At 37.2% G+C, this 13,239-nt stretch overlaps 1 protein-coding gene across 4 annotated transcripts in view; it reads right to left on the bottom strand.

Moving 5' to 3' along the window:
• RBMS1 (RNA binding motif single stranded interacting protein 1) overlaps positions 1 to 13,239 on the bottom strand; it is a 149,019-nt gene that overhangs the window by 10,286 nt on the left and 125,494 nt on the right. For 3 of the 4 annotated variants that reach the window (XM_042041243.1, XM_042041242.1, XM_042041245.1), the window contains exons 7-11: positions 6,838 to 6,953; positions 5,907 to 5,956; positions 5,723 to 5,816; positions 2,433 to 2,483; positions 230 to 340 (exon numbers count right to left, since the gene is read on the bottom strand). In XM_042041243.1, coding sequence (XP_041897177.1) covers positions 230 to 340; positions 2,433 to 2,483; positions 5,723 to 5,816; positions 5,907 to 5,956; positions 6,838 to 6,953 — 422 coding nt within the window. The remainder of the gene's footprint in view (positions 1 to 229; positions 341 to 2,432; positions 2,484 to 5,722; positions 5,817 to 5,906; positions 5,957 to 6,837; positions 6,954 to 13,239) is intronic. The other variant, XM_042041244.1, reaches the window with a different exon arrangement.

The following is a 13,239-nucleotide window of genomic DNA, read 5'->3' on the forward strand; positions in this document are numbered from 1 at the left end:
TGCTTTGGTCTATTTTTATTTACTCATTTCCAATTTCTGATCAGTTAATAGGCTGAATAAAAGCTGCTGAATATGATTTCAAAATGGAGTCAGCTCCTAATAATTCACTGGACATGAGATGACTTACAGGATTACTTTTTTCCACATGCAAGCTGCACAGGCATACTGTGATCTACAAGCAGTATTTTCTACTTGGGTAAGTTCTATTTTGTATCAAATTGCTACATACTGTTCCAGTACTGCCTAATGAAAGATGACTCATCTGCTGTGTCAGAGGGCTTATCATTGATGCAGGCTGTAGTGACATGGTGTGGTCCATGGAGGGAGTCAGAACAGCACCCTGTTAAAACAGAGAAACAAAAATTGTTGCAGGACTGAGATTTTAATTTCATTTTTGATTTGAGAGTCTAAGTACAGACTGTCCTTATGAGGGGATATACCACAAAAACTCTCCTTAATCCCAGGCACTGACTCGAAAAGCAGGTCTGGGGCATTCTGAATATTTTACTTGAGTATCTGTAGATGCTCAAGGTGGAAGACTTGCTTTGACTTCCCATTGTGCATTCAACTGATGTGCAATGCACTTGAGAGACCTGCTGAAAATGCTTTGTAAAATATGAGTTTAACCAGATGCTGACTTGAAAGCAAAAATTTGCACATGTTACCTGGTACAGATTCACTTAGCTTAAGCTTTGGAATTTCATGCTTTAGTAAGAAACTTTTATCTCATCTTTAGGAATGGTGGCTTTGGAGGAGGAACATTTGTGTCGGAAGAATTCTACCCATCACACGCGATGTTCACACAGGAGACAGCTGCCCTGCTTAATGGCTGGTTTCATTACAGACACATTTCAGAAGAGTGACTTAGCAATGCTGATTCTTTGTCTAAATACCAGCTGCTCTGATGACATTTCTATTGCTTCTGCACCATTTTGTTAAGGTCATAAAAATCATACTCTAAACTTTTAAACACTTCAGGTTTCTAAATATGGAGGGCACACTCATAAGGTTTTCAGAGGTAACTGAAATGGAAGATTATCAAGAAATTTCATTTTACCAATCATGTTCCACAAAAACACATCTCCAAATACTTTGTATGACTTATGCTTGCAGCAGGTGTTGATTAAAATTAGTGGAGGCTCAACACTAACAGAAATAATTGCAGTGTACTGAAAACAAGTATTTTGAATCAATAACTAATCCTTAAAGAGAAAAAAAAAGTATATAATATACTTGGAAAAACAACCATGTGATCAGTGTAGATGAAATGAGTCACAGGCACATCAAACACTGAAAGAATTTCCTGTCTGTAGACTGCAGGCTTCTCTGAAAAGCAAATGAGCAAGACAGCACCCGTCTTTGCACAGGCCAAAACTGAACTTCAGTCTAGAATCTAGGTCTTTATTTTCAGCTGTGAAATCCATCTTGTGTACCTGTGAAACTAATACACCTTATAGCATTATAACATATCAGCTCTTGTCTTTCACAGCATTATTTGCAGGATGTTGTTTTATGAAAATCTGTGTTGATAGAGAAAGAAGTTTAAACCTGCTCTATGTGTATTTAACATCAAAAACCACAAATACAACAACAATTAAGTGTATGAGATGGTGTTCTGGTTCAACATCACCTTCTCTGCATGCCCAAGAAGAAAATGTTCTGCCAAGAAGATTTACATTTTATAATCTGCATGGAGAGGTTAATTAAAGTCAAGACAATATCCTTTCTATATCTGGAAACAGACCTGTTTGTTAACTATGGGAGTGCATGTATTAAAGTGCTGTTATTATTAATAATGTTCATTTCAAGAAACCCAGTAATTCTCAGATATAATGGTACTTAATTGGTAAATGACATAGACAAGAAGCAAAATATCATGGGAGAGTAGAGATTAGAATGCCTGACAGTCTGGTACCAATGCCACAGCCAAAAGTGTAGGGAGACTAGCATTACTCATGAGTGGTGAAGCCAGAACAAGCTATGCAGGTTTTCTCAAGTGAGAGCCCATAAAGTAATTTATATCACTACATCCATCTGTGTTTCACAAATTATCCAGTCTGAACTATTGTAGACCTATTCTAAAACATTGGGTCTCAAATTCCAGGTCCTGAAAGGTAGACAGTATGTGAAACATTTGGTATTTGCAAAGTACTTTCCATTTACAGTAAAAAAATAAAACCAAAAAACCCAACACCACTAAGTTTCCTCTTGGAATTTTTCTCTAATGGTCCTCATCACACTGATACTCTGAAGGTAGCTTTCTTTTTTTCCTAATAAAATGAGGTCCCAATTCAGGCTACTGTCTTTGTTTCACTTTTCATTTAGATCCATGGAAGTAATTGGGCAGGAATTGACATACTTCCTGTTGTTTGAAGTAAGTAAAGTGTTTATATAATAGATAAGCACAACAATGAAGAAGCATAAAAACTTACTGGGTGCTGCATTATATATGGTTGAGGCTGCATCCAAGAAGGACTCTGAACCTAGAACAAAATTGGTATTTTATTCTTCATTTTACACATTCTTGGAATACTCCAACTTAGATATAGTAATAATTTAAATCATGTTAACCTGCCTCCTCCCTTTTTTATTGACTTTGACTTTTTAATCCAATTAGTCACTCTGTGGAACAACATTGATTTCTATGAAAAATGTATTCATTGTAACCTGTAAATCAGAGATGAGATTTGGAGACCATATACCACATACACCTTTCAGAACAAAATACAGTGTTTTTAGTGCAGGTTTCAGAAACTTTATCAAATACAATGAAAGGGGTCAAATAAAGGAATGACAGATTTCTGCTATGTTGAAAAAGGAGGCTCCTTCTATCTCAAAAATGTCTTTGGGGAGAAGTAATTGGGATCTCAGAAGGTATAGCACCATCTGCTTTCTAGTGTGATCAGAATAAAATAAATTATTGCATTTTCACAACTGAAAAAGAAATATCAGGGATTCTGCTGTAATCTTGTTGTAGGAAAAATGAGAAGATTTAGGAGAGCTGTTCTTTTGCAAGACATTGTGGTATGTTATTCCCAAAGCACAGGAAGAGGAGAAGGTTCTGATGAGAGTTCCTGCTCTTGCAACAAGCACATTTTCTCTCCAAAACCGGTGACCACCCAAATACTTCAGTTGAAGTAACTAACTTTGCATGACAAACTGAATTATAAAATGGGAAACTAATAGGTTATATTGTTATCCTCGTTAAAAAGAGCTGGTTGCAACAGCTCTTGGAAAAAGCATGCAAGAAATACAAAAGGTAAGGACGAAAACGTTTCCTCCCCACCTGCTGCAGGTGTTAGGGTAAGGCAGGAATCTGACCTGCACCACACACAGAACTGGCTCACTGCTGCCGGACATTTAAAGCCCTTTAAATGCCTCTACCATCATTTCCAGAGTCCTGTGAACAGGACAGGTAAACACATAGCCTTGAAAAAAACCCAGGTGAGGTATTTTCTGGAAGATGGAAATATTTCTTCCCTCCTTTTGGTACTGACTTTCAAATCAGAGTTGTTGTTTTTTTCTTTTTCAGTCAGGAAAAAAGCAAACAGGAGTTCAAAAATGGAATGGAAAAGACTGGAACACTCCCTTTCCTCAGGCAAAATCTCAATGGCAAAACTACTGGTACAGCCTGACTAAAGCTTTGGCTAATCTCGCAGGATGATAGTAACTGGCTCGGTGCAGTCATTTGGGTACGCAGGGGTTGCAGAAACAAACACTAGCCAAAACTTGATTAAATTTGTTTACCTGAATAAGAATAAATCTAGGAGCAGGTTATACCATGCCTCAAAGAAAAAAAATAATAACCTGTGCTTGTGTGATATGTTCTGTTGTGTAGAAGACAGAAAGCTGCAGGTTTCAGTGAGAAGGGTTCAGTAATGAAGAGGTGACTAATACTCAAATTGTGAAACTCTTCTGGCCAAGAACCTCCTTCCTCCTCAATACAAATACTTCAATTTAATTTCAATTCCAATTACTGTGTCACTTAAAGCATAATGATATTAATAACTCCATCCACAATAATTTAAGCTCCATGCCATGTATATCATAATACTGGTAACTACATTTCTGGAAACATAACGGATTGTGGTCTGCCTATCTCAATAAGCCCAAAAAACAATACTGTATTGCTAAGCAGTATGTTTCCATGCCAACTTCCAATTTTTACCTGGATTCTGAATATCAGAGAGTCTTATATTGATAAATAATTTATATTTTAATACAGAATAGTAGATAATTTTGCTGAAATACTTTTCTGGCTAAGAACTTACTGTAATTTCTGAGGTAATGCAGTACCAAGCAGAATGATTCAGTATACTGAAAAATAGAATCTAGCATTGTCTGCCAAGAGCAAACATTGTGTTGCATAAGTTACCTCAGAAATTAATACAAAAATAATCCAGCTGCCCTTCACACCAGAGAACGCTGCTTTAACTCCTATGCAGCACTTTGCTCATGCGAAGTGGCATTAGATCTCCAGACTAATGCCAGACAATTCTTCCTCATCCTCCTCACTTGGAATTGAAGGTTACATGGAAATTTCTGCAAGAGACAGCTGACAAAATGGCCCACAGTGTCTCTGTTAGCCTCCTGTCTCCCCCTTAGACACCCTTCCATATTCATTCACACACACAGGACGTTAGAAAGCTCAGCATGTCTCCCTCACTAGAAAATAAACAGCCTCTTCTCCTTCCCTGACATATAGAAGTAAGAACTTTCTAAATTTAATGAGTTTGAGTTATTTATGACCCGAGTCACTGCTATTTACTCCATCTATGTGTTAAACAGTAAAATGCCAAAATAGCTCATCATTTAGCGTAAACTGGCATAATTGGCAGGTCTTAAGCAGTAATTACAGAGCACATATCTGAGACTGCCATACTAGTTGTATTTAAAGCAAGTTGTTTGTAAACTGAAATGTATGATGCCCTAAAATTGAGGGTTCCTAAGAGATCTACATCAAAGTACTAAAAGTGTTCCATATAATTTCTCCACGTGTTGAATTGTATATCAATATCCCTTGTGATGACTCAAGATGGCACCTATCAAAATCCCTCTTCAGAAAGTTTTGGACTGGGCTCTAAAACCAAAAATGTCCACAATTTGTGTTTTAATTTACTGTTCAAAATAAAGTACCCTTTGGTTTAGAAATACTGTGCTAGGCTATTAAATGCTTTACTCCTCATATAAAACCACTGAATTTGAATGCTGAGGTAATTTGAACTCTGAGCTCTGTTTTTCACATTTCCTTCTCTAATTCTGTACCCTTCTTAGTACAATTACATAAGACATTATTGTTGGGCTTTCTGAAAAAAAACAGAGAAAAGCTCAAAATGCATGGAAAAATAACTTTAAAAATGAATTTAATTAAATCAATAAGGTTTTAAATAAAGAATCATTACTTTAGATATACTGCTGGCATTAAAAGAATTTGACTGAGAGACAACAAAAAATCTCACATAAAATGCAGAAGTGGCTATAAATCCCTCAGCCATCAGCACAAGTTGGAGACTTGGTTTTGCAAGACACCAGGATCTCATTAAATCACTTTGCTTCCTGACACAAAAACTCTTAGGTTTTCAGACTGTCACTTTCATGCTGTACAGCACAAGGAGGCCACTTCATTAAAATGAAACATTATTGGAGACCTTGTAAAACCAGATGTAACAATTGATAAATAAACATAATGAACCATTTCAGCTACCAAGTTCTAAATACAAACCTGGTATGTAGAAACTGGAGAAGCAATATATGGCGTAATAGATGTCTGAGTAATCATTCTGTTTGCTGTAATACTGTAGGGTGATGGATAAAATCTAGAAAATGCAGAAATATTTATTAAATGCCAGTTCTGTGCATCTTTCATAATGCAAACATTTTTTTTCTTAGTGTGCCATTCAACATACCCATTTTGTAAAGCAGCTGTGGTTGGATCATATGTGAGTGTCATTCCAGCCTTAAAAAAAAAAAAAAGGCGTAAAACAGAGAGTTGACAAAATTAATTTTAATTGTAAATGATTTCTCTTATTCTTTCTTTCATTGTCTCATCTTTAACTGAAAATTTGTATTGAAATAATTTATTGCCATAACTCAAGGAAAGGTTAATTGACAGAAGTAATTATATAGTGAAGAGAATCACCGATATTGACTGTGAATACAAGTTTCCATGTTCCCATCACAAGGAACAAAATGCAATCTACTAAACACCTGGCTAAAAGAACATGTGTGTGTTTGAGATTCAGGGCATGCAGATGATTATGTTAGGGTGTTGCCTACAATATATGAACTATAACAATGAATGGGGAGTGCAGTTTTTCAAGAAGGCACATTTGAATTTTCCTGTCTAATACAAATGAGGTGTCTAGGCTTGCTAACCACAGTAAGTCTGCAAAACTATTATCTCAAACATTAAAGATTAAAACAACTGTTGACTAAAAATAATAATGCTGCATGGCACTGGTATACTATTTTAATCTTGTGAAAGTGATGTGCATTTTAATGTTGCATACATCAAAGGATTATTTACTGCATGTAAGCACAGTTATGTTTCTGGTAGTTTAATAATAGGAGAAAGCTGAAGTTTATAATTTGACCATGTTGAAGGAGATTTTATTGTCCACTTTAATGAGATAGGACTCAGCATTTCACATTTTGCTTTTTCTCCTCAGAAGAAAGACAGAGTTAAGTGTTTTTTTTATAGAGACACAAACTGTCAGGTAAGAGTTGCTTGCACATTTTTAATATGCCAAAGGCCCAAGCCAAGAAGTCTCAATGCCTATCATTTTCCTAAGTATTCATTATTGCACACCCACACTAAAGCTTGAAGGGAGGACTTACAAGTCTCACCTCGCCTTCTCTGTGCCATGCTCTTCCATTCTGTATGTATTTATTCTGATTCTGTCTCTTTTTCTGTCCTCCATCAGCAAACTTGCACAATAAAGGTTCTGCAGGAACTGAGAAGAAAGAAGAAAAATAAGTTGAAGTAGCACTCATACACAGGTGTTCAACTCTCCAAAGGAGGTATAGTTTTAAGTTATATTCCAAATATGACAGTTAAATAACACAGAGCTGCACTACAGCATTAACAACTGTTCTGCACGGCACAAGGACAGCTGCCACACACAAACAGAGCATCTGGAATGCCTTATATCTTTGATTTGTAAACTACTGCTGTAAAACCTGTTGGAAAGAAACATGGTCTGTATATCCTGAGTATGTGTGTCTTGGTCTGGGGATGAACAAGAACTGCCATCAGAATTCTGAGCTTTGCCTCTTTGGAAGTATATCTAAAGAAGGAAGAGAAAAAATCTGGCCAAAGGTCTATAACATATTCTCCCCACCCCTTGGAGGTTTCAGTAATGTCCCAAAACTTGAAAGTGTTTTACTCATTCAGAACAGGCAGAAGAGCTGGCACAGTACATCCACTCACTCCAGCTGGCAAGGGAGAGTGGGCACCTTTATCTCCTGACACCTTGCACTGAGAAAATGCCACAACTGTCAATTCCCATTTTATCTCTGCTCTATAAAGAACACCCAATGCAACCAGATATTCTTTAAGATTGTACTTTTCGGATTTTTGCATACTGCCATGAAACAGTATCACCACACTTTATTATTTTTTATTGTTACTGTTATTATTATTTTTCCTAATACAATCCTGACCATTATTTCTATTTTTAATGTCAGAATTGAAGCAATGGAAAGGTTTGCATAATATTCTTTCTTTCCCTGTTACCAGCTTCCATGTTTCCAAGTACCTATGGCTGAAGCACAGCTCTGCTGCATCACACCACACCCTCCCTAATCACAGGGTGGAATCACTGTTATGACTTGGATGTAAACGCTTCTCTGCCAATAATTCCTGGTGCATGAGCTGTCTAAGCTTTACCATGACACTCCTCCAGTCATTCTCTGTTTGGAAACATCTTCATGAGACATGGCTGGACCTGAAAACATGTAAGTTTCCAAATGCAGAGTAAACATGTGGGGTGGGAAGGCCACCTGCAAAAAAACAACCCCAAGAAAAATTTTCAACAAAATCTATTAATATAACCATGGTGAGTGCTGACGTCTCTTCACCCTGCCTGCATTTGCAAAAGATGATTGGTATTGAAAACCTCAGAGATGCTTAACCTTGCAAAGAGCTTGACTTTTAAAACTTTGGCACAAAATGAGCATTAATGGCCAAGTCATCCCTGGCTTTGGGTGTCACACCTAAAACACTAGCTCTGGTTCTACTGGAAAAATATCCACTTCCTAAATGACACACCTTTTGACAGCCTTCTCTATGAAAAAGGGAGACAGAACTGGTGGGTGGTTCCCTGTCTCATCTCCAGCACTGACCACACAGGTCAGAGACCTGCACCTCCCCTACCTGTTGCTGTTACACAGAGTCAGACTATAACATTAAACATGACAACCAAATTAATTTAAAACCTATTATCCTATAGAGAATAGTAATTAAAATCCTACAATCATAAAATAAACCAGGAAAAGGTTAGGCTAATGACACTGGAAAAATATAAGAGGCTTATGGACAATGGAGTAAATGAACAAGGAAATAACAGAAACCCTAAAGTAGGAGACAAACTGGAAAATAGTGTCTTCCAAACCTTGCATTTCTGAGGGGATTTTTGGCATTCCCAGAACTGAGTTTTACTTTGGGGTCTTCTGTTATGTGAAGCAACTTCTGTTTCAACACATTTGGGGCAAAAAGGTACTATGTTAATATGCTGATGGATAATTTGATGTTGCTTTATAAAAGCTATATCCCAATAACCTTGGTCACAACACATAGCATTTTAGTCCACATACAGTTCTCTTGAAATAGGAGGAGGTAATCTCAGAATACGCTAGCCAGTATGGGTAAATTTGTCAGATTCTGGTCTGAAATTATTTTGATTGATTTTACACAGTGAGGAAAACAAAAATCCATTGGACAGTAAGAGAGGAAGTCCAAATACTGAAGTTAACTGCCTTAAATGAAAAAAAGCTCTTCCCCAATTTGAATATCTTTGGCCACTTAGGCATTATTTCAAAAAATCTAGTTTTGTGGGGAGCATATGTGACTTCCAAAATATACACTATAAAATTTTGGATGAAGTCAAAAGAAACTGGCATGAGAACAGTACAGAAAGACATCAGAAAAACCCTAAAGGTTTCTAGCTCTGTCATTCTGTATTATAGCACTCACAGGTAGTAAATGCTTTATTTAAAGCTGCATTATGCTTTCATTAAAAATCCCTACAATGAATTGTAAAAGAATTTTCTGAAAGCATTATTTGTGCCTGCATTTCCCATCATTGTCTCAACATAAAGATCTTTTTAAAAAAAAATCAGAGCAAACCTGTCCAACTGTTTGAATAAAATGTTCATAAAACCCAATTTTAAGAATAAATCTGAAATTTTTGTTAGTAGATAACTGAAAACAGCTACATTTTAAATGATCTTTTGTGTTGCATTGTAAAAATACTCCGACAAATTTAAAGAAGAAGAAAAAATGAAAGAAGAATTATACACATGTACTGGATTTTGCATATGTAATATCCAAAACCTGCAGCAGTGAAGAAACCCAAACATTTAAAAAGCCATCAGTTAGTGATCTAACAGAAGTTAGTGCTCCATCTTACAGAACACAGATCCAGCCATGGGAACCCTTGTTTCTCTGACCTTCCACCTTCCCTTGCTCCTCACTGCACCCATGAAAGAGGCCAAATGCCGTGAATGCTCCAACTCACGTAAAAAAGCCCAGTGCAGACCATCTACTTAATAGCACCAGCTGCTGTGAGCAGGCTGCACAGCATTGGCCTTCCCTGATCCTGGTTCAAGATCTGAAAGCTGACAGTGGGGACTGCTCCAGTTGAAAGCCCAACTGCAATTTTTGGCTGCTCTTCCATACACGTGACCCGAATAGCACCGTGTTCATTCCTGCAACAACACAACGACTGATGGTCATCAGAGGGAGGGTCACGAGAAGGAGATAAACCTTCTTGGGAGCCAAGTATGACCTACTGATCTCCCTCCCACCAGAGAATGAACATAGACCTTACTCTCTCCAAAATGAGATCTGAACTTTATTTCTCCAGCTTACCTTTTCTTATATTTTTCACAAATATGCAACATATTCTCTCTCTTGCACATAAGAGTGTGCATATAACAGATATATATTTGAACAAAAAGCTCCAACAAGTCCTACAGACCAGTTAAGCAATCTTTTGTAGTCCAGGAAGGAAGGGAGAGTCATTTTTATTGTTTAATTGCTGGGAACTATGCAAGCCCAGTGATGAAGCAGATCATTAATCATTCAGTGACTTGCCTGTATGCACAAAACCAAGGCAGTGTACAAATATTCAGAGCTGCATTCACAGATGAGAGGTGCCTGATGTAAAAGGCTATGACTTAGAGTGGAATTCAGCTTTTCAGCTAGGACCCTATGTTTGACATGCCCATGCTTCTGACAAACAATGAAAACCAACACTGCCAATGGTTTGCAGATGCCTGTTGAGCTGCAGCTATGTAACCATGAGCTTTCCTGGACTTCAACAGCAGGTCATGGCTTTAAAACTTGGGTGTGGAAAGTGCTGATCATCTCGTCCTGCCCTGAATCACCCTCCTCTAGGGCTAATGTTTTTAAAGAAGAGAGATGTGAATGCAATATTAGTCCAGAGAGTAAAGTCTTCCTTGTAGACACTTTGTGTGCATCTGCACATTAGAATTCAGTTTGTCTTTGTTCAGTGTCTATCCAGATAGCTACCAGGTGATACCATATATGCAAGAACAAAACTGATGTCCTTTGTTTTACTTTGTGTTTATACCCTTGACTTTACATGGCTAATTTTATCAACTTTTCAATAAACCCTGCTTTCAGTTACTAAAAAATACAAGAGAGTTGAAAAATACTATTCTTTTAGTCAGTTTTCAATTAAACTGCATCTTTTAGAGACTTTCATTACTTATTTTCTAGTGCAAAGCATATGTGACTTAATGAATTCTGACATTAAAACATCACTTTAATGATAGAGCAAGCCTGTACAGCTAGAAACTTTTGCCAAAGGGTGTGGGAATTAAAAAAGAAATTGTGCAACCTAAGATTAGGGTAGCTTTGTATCTTTAAGGAGAAGTTAAATATTATACTCTTCACCATCCTAGTCTTCACTTAAACATAATGCTCAGGATTACACTGTTTTAATAATTTATACAAAGTTTAATAATTTGTCACGGAAGGATATTTTGAGAGGTTTTAAGAAGCATTTTTCTTTTCTATTCCTATGTTGCTTCTTAAAACTTAAGCAGCAATTGCAAATTATGAATTTTAAAGCAGTTAAACCCTCTAATTCACGGATTTCACAAAACATTCAGAGTTAATGATCTTTGTGGGTCCCTTCCAAGTCCAAATCTCAAGTGAATGGCCCATACAGGGATCAAACCTACAATGCTGGTGCCTTAGCTAATCTCAGGGTCTTGATCTAAGTAATGAAATTTTTGCCCCTCTGCCTTCAATGTGACAACCAGGAGTGACACTGGCACTGGCAGCCCTTGACACCCTGTAGCAGCAGTTTTCAGGCTGTGGTTCATGTCTATTTTCTAAAGGACCTGTGAAAGATAATGGAAAGAAAAGTGAATTTATGGTCAAGCAGCTTAAATTCACTAGAGATGTTCAGTGCTGGATACTTTGTAAAGGTAAGAAACTAGAAAACCCTCGAATATGACTGACAGAAGGCAGCTACATCAGGGCTCCATTTTCACTCCTACCCGCACTAGAGAGATGTCCATGACCAGGTAATTTCAAACAGTAGGGTCTATCATTCCTGGTGGACCTCTTCCTATCCTAGTCAAGAACACAGGCAGGAGCAGGGCTCTCTCACACTCAATTTCCTCCCTAAAACAGAACTGGAGTGACCAATATCTTTATCCTAAGTGGGAAGAGAGGGGTGGGTCATGGATAATTTTTGATTTTTGCATCATCACCATAACCAGCCATTCCTGAAGCAAAAATGCTCTCTACCTTACACACATGAAACTAAAATCACCTTAGTTCTTTTTCAGTAAAAGAAATATTAAATAATCCATAAAGCCTATAGAACAGGCATAAAACTTCTGCAACTTTTAAACTTCTGTATTCTCATTTTAAATAAAAGAGAGACAAACAGTCAAACTTACACATACCTTACACATTCTGTAGCACAGCTGCTTTAGGTAGTTATTTACATAACTATTCTCATGTATCATCACACAGCTACATGCTACTGTGACTGGGAGGAGACGCCTTTCAAGATTTTGCCCACAAGATCATTTCTACAATCACTACGGATCCAACACAAGACTAAAAGACAGTGAGCATTGAGTATCATCTTCAGGGGAGGAAGGCTAAGTATGCTGCTGCTCTGCTCTCACTGCTCCTCTGCTGCACCCTGGCTCTTTACACCAGTCTGGTCTGTGTCCTCCAACGCACGTCATGACACATACATTTCACAGGAGAATAGAAAAGCTTTAAATATTACATTCTTAACTGAAAGCAATAGTTCTTTAAGGAGAAAAGTGAAACTAAATGCAAAAGTTACTTTAAAATTAGAGCAATCATATAATAAACATTCAGTTGAGAAGATCATTAAGTAAAAAAATTAGAGTTCTGAGTTTGGTTTTTGGTGACAAAATGGAAAGGAAGTCATAGTCCATAAAACACAACCAACTATTACAATAACCTACATTAAAAAAAAAGGACAAACCCCAACAACAAATGGTGAAACTAATGCATCACTTCTAGGAGTTTCAGGATTATACCAACTTGCAGGGCATTTCAAATTGCTCTCTGAGCTAACCTTTCTTCTTCTTTACCAAAGATAAACAAGGACACACTAAATATTGAATATATTTCATTAAGCTAAATAAAGCCTGAATAGCCAGTTACATCTGGGTTTAACCTGCTCAGCATCATCAATGCCCAGTCACTCACCTAACTCTAGAGTTGACACTTTTGTGACCATCCTGTGTTAATCCCCAGCCTTCTCAGACTCTTAGAGGTTTTTTTGTTCCATCCTCTCATGCTCCAGGGGAGGTTTCACCTATGCTTTCTATAACTGTTTGACCCATTCTTCCATTTAAACCCAAACTTAGTTAAAATAACAAAGCTGCATTATGAAAGTGTGTTTTTGTTGAACAAATGTTCTTCCTCCCACACCTATTTCAATACAGGCCCATCTCTCCTACCCTCTTCATCCTGATAACAGTGTTTTTAGAGCC

This window comes from Corvus kubaryi, unplaced genomic scaffold (genome assembly GCF_017639235.1).
Source record: "Corvus kubaryi isolate FWS band 111438036 unplaced genomic scaffold, C.kubaryi_AGA036_p1.0 37396, whole genome shotgun sequence".
In the NCBI taxonomy this organism is placed as follows: Eukaryota; Metazoa; Chordata; class Aves; order Passeriformes; family Corvidae; genus Corvus; species Corvus kubaryi.